The following is a 13,014-nucleotide window of genomic DNA, read 5'->3' on the forward strand; positions in this document are numbered from 1 at the left end:
GGGGTAGCCAGCCCCAGGGCGCTGTGTGAAAGCCAGCAGGAAAGGAGGAGTGGCAGCTGTGCTGGGAGGTGACACCCTCATTCCTGAGTCTCCCCCCCCCCCCCCCGCAAGTGGGGCGGCCAGGGGACGGCAGCACCTGTGCGAAGTCCCCACCTCAGCCATTGTCACACTCCCATCCTCCCCTCAGGTAAAACCCCTCCCTCTTCCTGGGAAACACGCCCCACTCCCTCAGCCCTGCCCAGCATTCTTCACCAGCTTCCTCCCCTTCTAGAATTTTCCACCGTGTGCAAGCGGCTTCAGGGACAGCGCTGAGAGCCCACAGGCAACACCTTAGTTTTTCAGCCCCAACAGCAGGTGGGCATCCCCTTCAGCCACCTGTTTCTCTGAACAACACGGGAACCTCGTCACCTGCAGGCCCCCAATCACCTCCGATACCCAACTTTTCAGCAGCGCAGCTCTCCCATTTGCTAACTCTGGTGCCCCTGCTGAAGGACCGTCCCTTGTTGGTGCCAGGTCTGGTGTGAGCTTATTCCGCATCTCACTTCCTTTGTGCGCCCGATACTGGGTCATTTCAACAAAGTCTTACTGTGCATCTACGAGGTGCCAGGCGCTTCTCCAGACCAGTCGTCCAGAGCACGACGAGCTGGTTCCGTCCCCTAGAGCTCAGTCTGACAGGACAGACCCACGGCCACCCCAGTGCAGTGACTCTCCACCCCAAAGACTGAACCTTCACTGGGAACACATGGCAATGTCCAGAGATATCCTGGCTGCCAGTTTGAGGGGCGCTGCTGGCATCCAGTGGGCAGAGGCTGGGGACATACGCCCCAGACCATCACGCACAAAACAAAGAACGTCTGGCCCAGCACGTCACTGCTGCAGAGGCTGAGAACCCTGGTCTAGCAGGAGAGACACAGTGCAAAGGGAGAGACATCTCAACTTCGTCACGACACAGACCAATGCAGATCCAGTGGAGGAGGTTCCCTAGTCAGGTCGGAAAGGGCTCCTGCAGGACTGGTGGCTTCGAGGAGGACTTGGGGGGTCAACAGGGCTTAACAGCAGCACCGAGGGCAAGGGAAGGTTTGCAGCAGGCGGGAAAACATCACCCGGCCTGGCTGCGGAGCCCTGAGCCTGGCGAGGTGGGGCTCATCTCCCTGGGGTGGGGCTGCCGGGAGCTGGCACGCAGCTGAATTGGTGCTTCTCCAGTGAGTGAATGAATGAATGAGCTGACAGAGGCACTTGGTGGAGGGAGATGGGGGGGGAGGCCAGGAAGTCTAGTCTGTTCCCCATATTTGTGAGTAAGACTGGCCTGTAATTCTCTTGCGGGGCGGTATCAGCATTACCCTATTCTCAAAACATGGTTGACAAAAGTCCGCGCTAGGTGGCTAACGGACTTCCACGTGACACGTTCCAGAAGAGAACATAGGGGAGTATCTTTTTGACCTTGGAGCAGAACATCTGAAATAGACTTACGTCGAGACAGTACAGGTGACTGAGAGCTGGCCGTAAGATCAGAAACGATTTTTAAAACTACTTTTTCAAAAAGACTAAAGCAGCATGATTTGGTAACAAAAAGTATGATATTTCACATCAGCCAGAAATAACTATTACCATTTTGCACGCAAAAGGAGAAAAAAACAATTACTGAATCCTATATACATGTAGTTAAAAGCAGTACCACGTTATGTGTTAGGCAGCAAAGAGAGAACGTGAGTTTTATCACAGAAAGAACGTTTCTGAGCCCAGTCCTTCCAGACTCTGAAAGTCCCGGGTGCATCTCTGATGTGTCACCAGTGGGGACCGCTAGGGACAAGGTCCTAACTCTCCCTGGCACATCGTCCCTCTCCATGCTGGGACCGCTGAGGGGCTGAGGGCGGAGGGGGGCAGGGGAAGAGCGCCGCGGGGACTCACCTGCCCCGCAATGTAAATGGGGAGGAAGATCCAGGCCAGGATCAGCACGGAAAACAAACCCTGCGGGAGAGACGCAGTCAGGACCCGGCCCCGCCCACGGCCCCGCCCACGGCCCGCCCAAGGCCCCCCAACACCAGGGCTCCGAGAGCGGTAGGTGCTCCAGGTAACCCGCCAGCCAGGCCTCTGCTTCCATCTCCTACTTCCTACTTGCGGAGCGGCCCACCGCCCTGGGCCATCGTGTGTCCATGTTTAAATGGGAGAAGGGATGGAGGAGGGACCAGTGACAATAGAAGCGTCTCTGACACTCCTAGCTCAGTGTCTCCTAAACCTTGCGCCATTCCCGTGACCAGGTGTCCCCGTGTGTGTGTGTGTGTGTGTGTGTGAGGGGGGCAGTGGTTAGTACAAGGCTGCGAGGCCGGTGGGGCAGGCAGCGCTGACCAGTAGCTGGTGACACCGGGAGAGTGCATTTTCTCACTGTGAAATGGGCGTGGCAGAGCTGCCCTGGGTCGTTTGCAAGGACACAGTGACAGGAAGCTCAGGGAGCACTCCCTGTGCCCTAGCCCTCCTCTGCCCCTTTACAGGCATCATTTCCTTTAAACCTCGCAGTGATTCCAGGGTGCAAGAAATGCTATTATCCCTACTTTACACATGTGGCTCAGAGAGGGCAAGCCACTGGCCCATGGTCACACAGCTCGTTCTAGTCGGCAGTGGAGCCCCGTCATGTTATAACGTATGTGACGTACTTAAGTCTGCCACAGAGTAAACACTAAAACGTCAGTTACCACGAAGATAAGCCCATCCCCTTCCCCTCTGAAAACTGTTATCCTGAATGACCCCTGCTACGCGGGACAGCTGCCCCATCTCTTAGGTATCTGCTGGGTGGCCAAAAGGTCAGAACCACTGTAATCTTTGTGACACCAGTTGGCATCTAAAATGCAGAATGCCCTCCAGTCCCCGCATGCCTTCTATCTTCTGCACCCAGCAGGGGGCAGTCTGAGTCCTGTTCCCCACACCTCTGCTTGCTGGGGACCTGGCCATGCAAGTCAAACTGATTTGTGCTGACTGGGGGTGCCCTGGCGCTGCCTGTTTGATTTTTCAGAAAGTGCCACTCCAGGCACTCACACAGCTGTCTCCTAGGCTCTGCCCACCACGGAGAGGGTGACCCGGCCAAACACTCACAATAAACTCGTAAGCAGCTACAGAAATGCCCGCGGCAGCACCCGACCCTGCCAGGCCAACGAAATGTCCGCTTCCAATGTTGCTGGCAAACAAGGATGCGCCTACCTGTGGGGAGACAGACAGGTCATATGTTGGAGCCAAGGTCCGGGGTGCGGCCTCCTCACCCCCAGTTCTTCCCATGCTCCGAAGGGATGAAGAAAAAAGGAGACATGGAGAAGACAGAGCTATTCCTAGCCTATCCGGCACATTTTTCAAATTAGAAAAAGACTCTCCTTCCCCAAGACTCTCACTTCCACTGGTCAGAAATCAGCACAATAAACAGGCATATCCAAGATGCCTAAAATGTCAATTGTGTCCCCTAGGATTGTGCAGTGCACAACGTGAACAACTGTATGCGGCATCCCTGGAGGGAAGGATCACAGGTGCTGCAGAAAGTGCTTCATGAGGAGGAGAATCAGGGGGCCTGTAGTATTTGAGGAGATCATTAGTAAAACTATTATCCCCAACCACCTACCCAGGGTCCATGAAGTAGAGGCCGATGTCCACGTGTGCTATGTGCATGCACGCATGTGTGTGTGTGTGTGTGTGTGTGTGTCAATGCCTGTAGACCCACTTGAAAATAAAATAGTGTAATGGCCTCCACTTTGGCTCTAGCCCCTCGCATTTCTCATCGTATGCCTCAGGGGAGGGTGCCCCCCACCCCAGCCCAGACTTGGAGTGTGTGACCCAGGCTTGAGCCCGTCAGCGCATCAAACTCCCCTGGCCACGGGGGTTGGCACTGGGACGGGCATGGGACATCCTCAGAGATGACACGTTTTCCAGGGATACTGCCCTGGAGGCAGGTGGTCTTTCCATGCTGAGCTGCAACTTGAGAGGATGCAAGGTCTGAAGCATCTTTTTGATATGACGTTGAGCCTATTTGGGAAAAGCTCCCATCCACAAGAAGAGATGGATGGATGGATGGATGGATGGATGGATGGATGGATGGATGATGGATGGAAATAGAAAGAATAAACAGAGGGGAAGACCAGGCCTAATAATATAATTTGAGTCCATGTGCTCAGCCATACCTAAAACCAGCTCAGCTCTAGATTTTTCCCTTAGGTGAGCAGATGAATTCTCTTTTTGATGAAATACGTTTGAGTCGGAGCTAAGCCTTCTCTAATTGAGACTGTGACGTCCACACAACATGCAACGAAAGAGTCCTGAGACCACAAACGCTAGACGGCACATCAGCAGTTGGAAATTCTTTGAGAAACGACTTGAGTCGAGCCAGAGACCACTTACCGGCCACCACATCATGTCCCCTCCAGCCAGGAAGTAGCCTTTCACTGTGTCTCGCTTGGTCTTCACCGTGGACTGAAACAAAGCAGAAGGGTGAGTGAAGGGAAACAATACTATTAAGAAGCAGAGGCATCCCAAGAGGGCCTCGGCCACAGAATCTAAAGTGGGAGACCAGCAGGCCAGATTTGGACATCAACTATGTTTTGTCTGATTTGTAGTTTGTCAGAAGCTCTGTGACGTCCCAGCTGCAGCCCAGTGGTGTCACGGCTGTAAGAAGCCAGGCAACAGCATAGTGGGCTCATGAACCTGGCTCGCCCCAACCGGCCACATCCCCCACAATGGTGGTGGTAGTGCCCTGAGACCAGGCAACCTGGACACAGCGGGGACACCCACCACCTCTGTCACCCAGGCAGTGACTCCCACGACCACAGTGACACGCCCCCCCTCTGCCTCTACCTTGACCCAAAGGCACAAGAAGCGCAGGTAAAACCAAAACTTGCATTAGAGCACCATCTGCTGGAAAACAAAAGAAAGACCTCTAATTGTCAAGCCGCTGAACTGTTAAAATCAAAAGGTACTTGAACAAGAAAAGTGTCCACTACGTCAAGTGCACCGGCAGAGGAACAACCAAGGTAACACAGTAACACAGAGAGAAAATGACACTTCTCCAGAAACCAAACCCAAAGTCACGGAAGATTGTGATCTATGAGATAGAGAATTCAAAAGAGCAGTCATGAGGAATTCAACAAGATACGAGAAAACTCAGAAAAGTAGTTCAGGAATGAAATTAATCAATGGAAGACTACTTTACCAAAGAGACTGAAAGTGAAAAAGAACCAAACACAAATTCTGGAGAACTCAATACATGAGCTGAAGAATGCATTAGAAAGCAATTAGAGCAGACTACATGGAAGAGAGAATTGGTGCGCTCAAAGACGGAAATCTAGAAATGATTCACGTGGAAGAAGAGAGATAACTAAGCATTTTTTTAAAAAAATAAAAGACCCCTATGAGAACTATCTGACTCAATTAAAGAAAGAATTCTCAAGGCAGCCGGGAAGAAAAAGACGGTAACTTACAAAGGAAACCCATCCGGTTATCATCAGATTTCTCAGCAGAAACCCTACAGGCCAGGAGAGAGTGGAATGACATATTCAAAATACTGAAAGATGGAAGCCACAAGCCAAGAATAATATATCCGTATAAGGCGAAGTTATCCTTAGATATGAAGGAGAAATAAAGCTTCCCAGACAAACAAAAGCTGAGGGGATTTATCACCACAAGACCTGCATTATATAAAAATGTTGACAGGGGTTCTTCTATGGGAAACAAAAGGACGAAAGTACACAGAACTTGAAGTGAACAGATAGAAGCAGAAAATTGCAACTCCGTTTCAGAAGAGGGTGTGTAAGGGGGAAAAGCATCCCGCAGCTGTGCCGTGGGTACGGTCACAGCACCTTCTGCACACGGACCTGTGCCAATTCCATGAGGTAACGTCAGTGCACGCACCCAACACAGCAGTGACCGTCTGCACTGCCGAGGTTCTGGGCACCGCAGGCCCTGAGCGGCTGTGTTCCCCTCCCCGCCTCCCCGGCCTGGCTTACCCAGAGTCCCACGGCCAGGACAAAGAGGAAGTAGAGAACCAGCACAGTGATGTCACCTGCCTCCAGGCTTCTCTGGGGAAATGCGTCCAGGGGGTCCGAGAGCGTGGGCGGAGGGCTGCTGGGGCCGCTGTCCATGGTGCTGAGCGACTTGGGCCTGTGGAGGGGGAGAGTGTGTCAGGTGCCAGACCGCCCTTCTCACCCGTCTCCGAGGCACCTCCTTGGGACAGCTGAGCAAGATGACGCACGGGAGGGGTGTGTGAAGGAGACAGACCTGAGGGTAGAGTCCTCCACCCAGCCGTTCATTCCTCTGTTCAACAAATATTTACAGGGAAGTTATGCCAAACCCACAGCGGCTTTTTACCAATTCACTCACTCATCTGGCAAAACCTAAAGAAGAATAAGCATGGAAATGGCACAGATGGTTTCACCACCTTCTTCCACGTACTAAGCACACGTCCAGGCATGAGAGACCAGCAGGACACCTGTCTCTGTGTCCCTGGTACCTCACAGCTGGGCGCAGGCAAGCCAAGGATTTCGTGGGAGACTCGGCCGGAAAACACTGGTTTCAATCCTGGACACAGATTTGCATGTAGTGAATAAACGCCTACATAACACCTACTACACGCCAGGCATCATTCCAAGGCTTTACAAACCTGCAAAGCAGGAACTATTCTTATTAACACCAGTTTGCAGACAGCAAAATTGAGGCCCAGAGACGCTAGGTAACTTGCCCAAGGTAAACAGAGCTGGGAGGTGAAGGCAAACCATCTTGCTCCAGAATATACGTTTGGAACCGCTGTGCTAAGCTGTGCTCAGTGGGATTCCTGTGGGGGTACCATCATGTCCCCCTCAATGACGTTTACACCCTTATCCCCGGAACCTCAATATGAACTGACATGGAAAAGGACACTTAAATTAGCAGATGGAATTAAGACTGCCAGTCAGCTGTCCGTAAAACAGGACACTGTCCTAGATCACCTGGGTCACCTCAGGACGCCTTTACAGGGGTCCTTAGACATGGACAGGAAATCAGACTGTGTAAGGACGCAGATGGAGGGACAGAGCCACGAGCCAAGGATTGTAGGTGGCATCTAGAAACTAGAAAAAGCAACAGATTCTCCCCTGGAAGCTCCAGGAGGAATTCAGCCCTGGGGTCACCCAGCCCAGGGAGACCCATTGAAAACGTATGACTTTCAGAGCTGCAGTACCCTGGTCTGTACCCGCTAGATGCCCCTCAGCTGTGACAGCCACCAACGTCCCCTGAGCTGAGAGCCCAGGGGCCTACAAGCAGCTGGATGTTCCCTTAGAGACGACGCCTCAGTGGGAGCTCAGTGAGCTCGCGTTCCCTTCCCACGCCCAGGACAGCTCTGAACTTGTCTCCCTGACCTTGGGCCTTGCTCTTGTTCTGTTGGGAGGCTGCTCACAGCTTGTCAGACCTGGGACGTGGTAGCCGTCTGAGCCACTGTTGAGCCACAGCATTTGTGGTGAAGGACAGAAAGGAGAGAGGGGGCAGGAGGGAAGACAAACTTGCCAGTACCGGGCATGCCGGGCTGCAGGCCAGGAGCCCCGATTCCAGCCCAGCCCTCCCCGCCCCCGAGCCTCTGTCATCTGTAAAATGGGATGATACAAATCCCCTCAAGGCCGGCTAATGGAATCGGAGAGCTCACAGGGAGGAGGGGAAGGGCGGGCAGACGCTGGAGCTCCGGCGCTTTCTGGGCCGTAACTGGGAGAGGCAGGCTCTGAGGCTTGTGGGGAGGGGGCTGGAGGGTCTCGAGGATCACGCCTCTCAGGTAGGTATGATCTTACTGCTCTTCACGAGCGAGGAGGCGTGGCCACGCCTGCCGAGGGGCAGAGCTGAGACTCGGACCCCGGTCTGCCTGACTTCAGAGGCTGCATTTTCAACCGCTTCAACGTGCTGCTTCCAAAACAGGGGACGTGAGGGACGAGCAGGACGAGGGGTGTGGGAAGCAGCTTAAAGTGGACGCTGATGTTGAACTGGGGCACGGGGTAGAGTGTTCCAGAACCCAGCAGGTCTGAAAGGAAGGAAGGGGTGGAAGGAGGGAGGAGGGCAGCGGGCGACGGGCGAGCCAGCCCTGCCCTGTCCCCAGCCCCACCAGCTGCCCCTTCCAGGCCTCTGCCTGCCAGGCACCGAGAGGGGTGGGGGCAGATAAACAACGTATTTGTCACCCTGCTGGGCCGGCCGGCTGGCACCAGCTCTTCCTGGGTCCAAAGGGGGGGCCTGGAGGGACTGGCCGTGTCTCCACGGTGGGCCCAGGAGCTCGGCCCAGTGAAGCCACAGCCAAAGCTCACAGGTGCCCCTTGTTCAGCAAATCTCTGGGCACCACTTACCGACGTGCCAGGCATGGAGCTCACGTCACACTTGTCCCCCTTTCCCATCCTCACCTGCCGGGGAGGCAAACCTCACACCTCCATTCCACAGGCAGGAAACGAGGCACGAAGCTCGCGGCATTGTCCTGTACGGGCTAGTCCACCTTCCTCCCCTCCCTTCCTCCTCCTCTTCTCTCTCTTTCTCTCCTCAGCTTCACTCCTTCCCTCCCTTTCTCTGTTTCTTTTCCATAAGCACCTATTAGGCACCAGCTGTGCACCGGGCTCAGTACTGGGCACGGAGGACAAAGTGGTGAGCGGAGCGGCCCCGGCCCCCACCCTCGTGGGCACATTGTGTGAGTCCAGAGCCACTCTGTGAAACGACCCCCAGCGCCCTGAGCCCTGGCGCTGCCCCAGGAGCCCCGCTTGGCCTCCTGCGAGGGGCCGACCCTGGATGGGAGGGCAGGGAGCCGTGCAGAGCCTTATAACAATGGTCTTGTTTGCAAGAGTGCCCTGCCCTGGGTCCAGCAACGAGCAGCCAAGAACAAAAGGCAGCCCAGCGGCCTGGCCGTCACCCACTTCCGTTCACAGATGTGGGAATTTTCCACGGCCAGGGTGAGGGACAGACTGGGGACCACGTGGCAGGAGGGCTGGGCACTGTGACAGCTTTCACGCCCACATGTGCGTCTGCAGCGGGAGGTGGGGGGAGGAAGGGGAGCGACATTATTCTTTATAACTTTTGTGCATCTGAAACATTTCATAATGAAAGAAAAAGAAACTAAGAGAACAAGATTGATGGCATAACACCATCCATGTGTGTTCAACACATTCAAACCTATAAAACTGTAAGTACTTGGCTAGGACGCAGGCACAGCTGCCAATGACGACAAACAAATCAGCGGGGACAAAGAATGGGACAGACCCAGAGATGGGGACAGAGAACCTGGGCAAGGGGCCCGCACTGACCACAGGTGACAGTGAGCATCGAGTGAGCAGGTTTATCTACAGGCAGCACGTCCTCCTCCGAGCAGCTGTGTGGTGACGGGCGTGGGGACGGCAGGACCGCACCAACCAGTTCAAATGCCATCACCACCTCTTACCACATTCATGATCTTGGACAACTAAGCTGTCTGAGGACCTGTCTATGAAATGGGGACAATCGTCAGATGTGTGTCCCACGTTTGGGAAACGCATTGAGCACGTTCATTATGTAACGTGGTCAGTTCCAGAACCTTGATCCTCTAAAACCATTAAAAAACAACCATGAAAACCATGAAAAAAAACAAAAAGCACAGGGCGTAGACTTTGTGGTCAGGCGATGCTGGCCCCCCCTCCGTGTGCGCAGCTCACAGAAAGCACACAGCACCCCTAGGTCGGGTCTGACGAACCCCACTGAACAGTCATGGAGAACAAAGCCCAAGGTCACACCGCTAGTCAATGACTGACCCAGGGCTCCACCCAGACCTGACCTGCGAGCTCTTCACCCCTGCCTGTCACATGGACCCTTGGCAGGGAAATTGCAGGGCACCTCCCAGGTGGCCCCGCTCACGCCCTTTCTGGCCACTCCTCTGTGGTACCTGCTGTGGAGGTAGCTGCCCCCGCCACAGCCACCAGCCTGGCTTTTGACCGGCTCTCGTCTGGGATGGCCAGAGCAGCTGCCAGTGGTGGGAGGGGTCCAGTGTGTGAGGCAGAGCGGGCAGCGGGGCCCAGAGCCACAGGGAGGGGCCGGACGACCACATGTGGCCGGTCCCCCAGCTGATGCTATGGGGCTTGTTACGGGCAGGGCTCTAGAAAAAGGCCAAGAGGGCAGATTCCGGGGCACTTTGGCGGAAGCAGAGGCCAGGCCGTCCGCAGCCAGTAGGAAGAGCCCCAGCTCCGCTATTTAGGAAAGAAACCCCCGGCAGGGCCGGGCGGGCAGCTTCCCCCAAACAGCCCACGGAGGCTACCACATGACGCCCAGGGCACCCAGGGCCTTTCTCCTGGACCCGCCTTGTCCCTTCAGCGATCACCTGGGCTCACGATGCCTGCAGAGAACAGACGTCACAAACACCAGGCTTGTCCGTCCACACGCCGACAGGCATTGCTTGGGGGGCCGAGCAGCATCTGCCCGACAGGTGACGGCAGCCACCCTGCCGCTCACGCCAGAAATGCAGGGCTCGCCCTCGGGTCGTCCACTCACTCTGGGCGGCGTCTGTGCCCAAGCCCCAGGTGCCACGGCCACACACATGCCACATGTCTCAACTGCCAGAATCTCCCGACCCCTGACCCCACCCTAGGCGACTTCCTGCAGCAGCAACCTCCACCCTGCCTCCCGACTCCACTGCTGCTTCCTTCCAGCGGCACTGGGTCCCGGCCTGGACGCCGGGAGAGCTCTGGCCATGAATCCGAGCAGACCCCTCTCCTGCCCGCAGCTTCCCCAAGGCACAGCCTCCTCTCACACGGGCCTTTCTATCCTGTGAACATGATTTCTGGCCTCAGGGTCTTGGCCATTCTGTTCCCTCTGCCTGAAGTGCTCTTCCCTACACTCTTGCTTGACCAACTCCTCCTCGTCCCTCCGACGTCACCCTCCTGTCACATCCCCAAGGGAGCCTTGTCTTGGCCTCAGCCTAAATTGGGTCCTTAAGTTATCTGTCATCAGAGCAAACATGACGTCTCGCCACGGCTGAATCAAGCATGACAGCGGTTTGTGTGCCTCCCGCTGCTGCCATTACTGTCCCCAATGCACTGGACGCGAGGGCGAGGACCACTGTGTCTCATTCACACTGTGTCCCCAAAGCAGTGTTAAAAAAGAGAAACAACATGGGGCCAAAATCAGTCACTTTTGCTCAGCTGAGTCACCAAGCCTGATTGCAGCTTCAGCCCCTCCCAGGGGGGGAATTTTAAAGCAATCGTTCTGGAATGGCCTGCTCAGCACTCGTGAGGTGTGAGGTCTGAGGTGTCTGCCTGATGAGACCCTCTGCCTCCCCTAAGGGACTGTGACCTTCCTGAACTAACCCCCTCAGTTCACCTCTCAGCCCCACCCTCTTTCTGCCTATGGAAACCTCCCGGTGACACATCGCTTCATAGAGACAATGAGACCTCAGGCGGCCTTGGTTGAATTCTGTTCTGTCACCAGAGCACCCAGTAAACACTTGTGCACCAAGCTCTGTGGGACTTCTGCGCCTTTGCCATATACCCTGCACACTGTGACCCCCTCAAAGTCCCATCCCCAGGATGCCCTTGGGGGCGCCCTGTCCCAGCCGCTGCCCCAGACGTGGTGGGTCAGCACACGGCCCGGGAGCCGGGCCGCAGCCCTGCCACTCACCGTCTGCGGACCGTGGGCAAGTCTCGGAGCAGCGCACAGGCCTTGTGTGTGAATGCGGTGGCTGTGCCAGCTGGACGTGCCCACGGGGAACAGCGAAGGGGCCTGCCTGCCTCGTAGGTGACAGCAGCTGTGGCCAACACTACAGCCCTGTAATGTTTTACTGTTCACAGACAATTTCACCTGCTTTATCTCTACATCTGTGGGCTGGGCTGGACTGAGGGTCACCTCTCCCAGTGACAGATAAGGAAGAGCTGAGGCTGGGCTGCCCCTCCAAACACACCCCTGTCCCTCCTGGGCCCCACCCCCTGCCCCAGGCTCACAGCTGGAGCCTTTGCTGTCAGCACAGGTCCTGCCCTGGCCAGGTTCCCCAGTTTGGAGAGTGAGCGTTGGAAGGGCAGTCTTACCTTCTTCTGGATGCAGAGCCACCTGTCCTGGAGCCTGCTGTGCTTCTGAGGCAGGAGAGGCACAGACAGCTGAGGAAGAAGACCCTCGGGCTCCTGTCCCTTGCGGCCTGAGCCAGGGAGGACAGTGGTGGCCCTGCCTCCTCCACTGCCTGCTGATAGGACTTCTTGCAGGTCAAACTCCAAATTCCAGGCTGCAGCTGGGATTAGGAAAAGTGAGAATGATCTTTCCAGGGACAGAGGAGAGGCCAGGCCCAGCCCAAACTCTTGAACTTGAACTCAAGGCTGGCCCCTGAGCTCCACCCACGGCCTCTGCGGGGCCCTCACCTGATAGGGGGCCATGGCAGGGAGGGCTGGGGGAGCCATTGGGGCCCAGGGCCGTCCTGCTGCACTCACCCACTCTTCCACTGGCCGGCCTCCATGCTGGGGACGGGCGAGCTTGGGACAGCTGGAGGAAGGGGGAGGGGAGCTGCAGGCGAGGGCGGCAGAGGACAGGGGACGTCCCAGGAGAGCACAGCAGCAGCAGCGACAGTGACCACTCTCGGTCCAGCCCCTTTTCCGTGGGTCCCAGATGAACGCCAGGCACAGAGCAAGTGTCAGGGGTGACGGAGCCACAGCCAGGGGCCCACATGTGGCCACGGCCCCAGGACAGGCTGGGACAGAGGAAGGCTTTCATTGGATACTCAGGATTCTGAAAAGAGTTACTAGCACGTGCAAAACAAGAGACTGTGAACAAGCGTCTGGATACATCACTTTCACAGAACGGGAGATGTGGCCACACCAGGCCACATGGCCACAGGACAGGCCCTGGCCATGGTCTCTGTTACTGGCACTGAGACACCACGGACGCGTCTCGGAAACTCTGGGCCCACAGAACGAAGCCAGACACCCCGAGTGCATGCCTGACAGCTCTTCTCTGTGACGTTCACAACAGGACAGAGGATTTAGGGTGACAGAACTCAGACCGGGGCCACGAGGGCACGTTTTGGGCGATGGAATGTCTGTGTCG

General features: G+C 55.9%; 1 protein-coding gene across 3 annotated transcripts in view; it reads right to left on the reverse strand.

Moving 5' to 3' along the window:
* SLC5A11 (solute carrier family 5 member 11) overlaps window positions 1–12,659 on the reverse strand; it is a 32,508-nt gene extending 19,849 nt beyond the window's left edge. Inside the window, exons 1-6 of one of the 3 annotated variants that reach the window (XM_074322883.2) lie at window positions 12,333–12,451; window positions 12,009–12,205; window positions 5,976–6,129; window positions 4,375–4,446; window positions 3,088–3,192; window positions 1,909–1,968 (exon numbers count right to left, since the gene is read on the reverse strand). In XM_074322883.2, coding sequence (XP_074178984.2) covers window positions 1,909–1,968; window positions 3,088–3,192; window positions 4,375–4,446; window positions 5,976–6,129; window positions 12,009–12,205; window positions 12,333–12,371 — 627 coding nt within the window. In that variant the 5' untranslated portion in view covers window positions 12,372–12,451. Of the gene's footprint in view, window positions 1–1,908; window positions 1,969–3,087; window positions 3,193–4,374; window positions 4,447–5,975; window positions 6,130–12,008; window positions 12,206–12,332 lie in introns of all 3 variants that reach the window. The other 2 variants (XM_019750194.3, XM_088801150.1) reach the window with 2 other exon arrangements.
* Between the last annotated feature and the right edge of the window lie 355 nt (window positions 12,660–13,014).

This window comes from Rhinolophus sinicus, chromosome 10 (assembly GCF_057876585.1).
Source record: "Rhinolophus sinicus isolate RSI-liver-muscle chromosome 10, RSI-T2T, whole genome shotgun sequence".
NCBI lineage: Eukaryota > Metazoa > Chordata > Mammalia > Chiroptera > Rhinolophidae > Rhinolophus > Rhinolophus sinicus.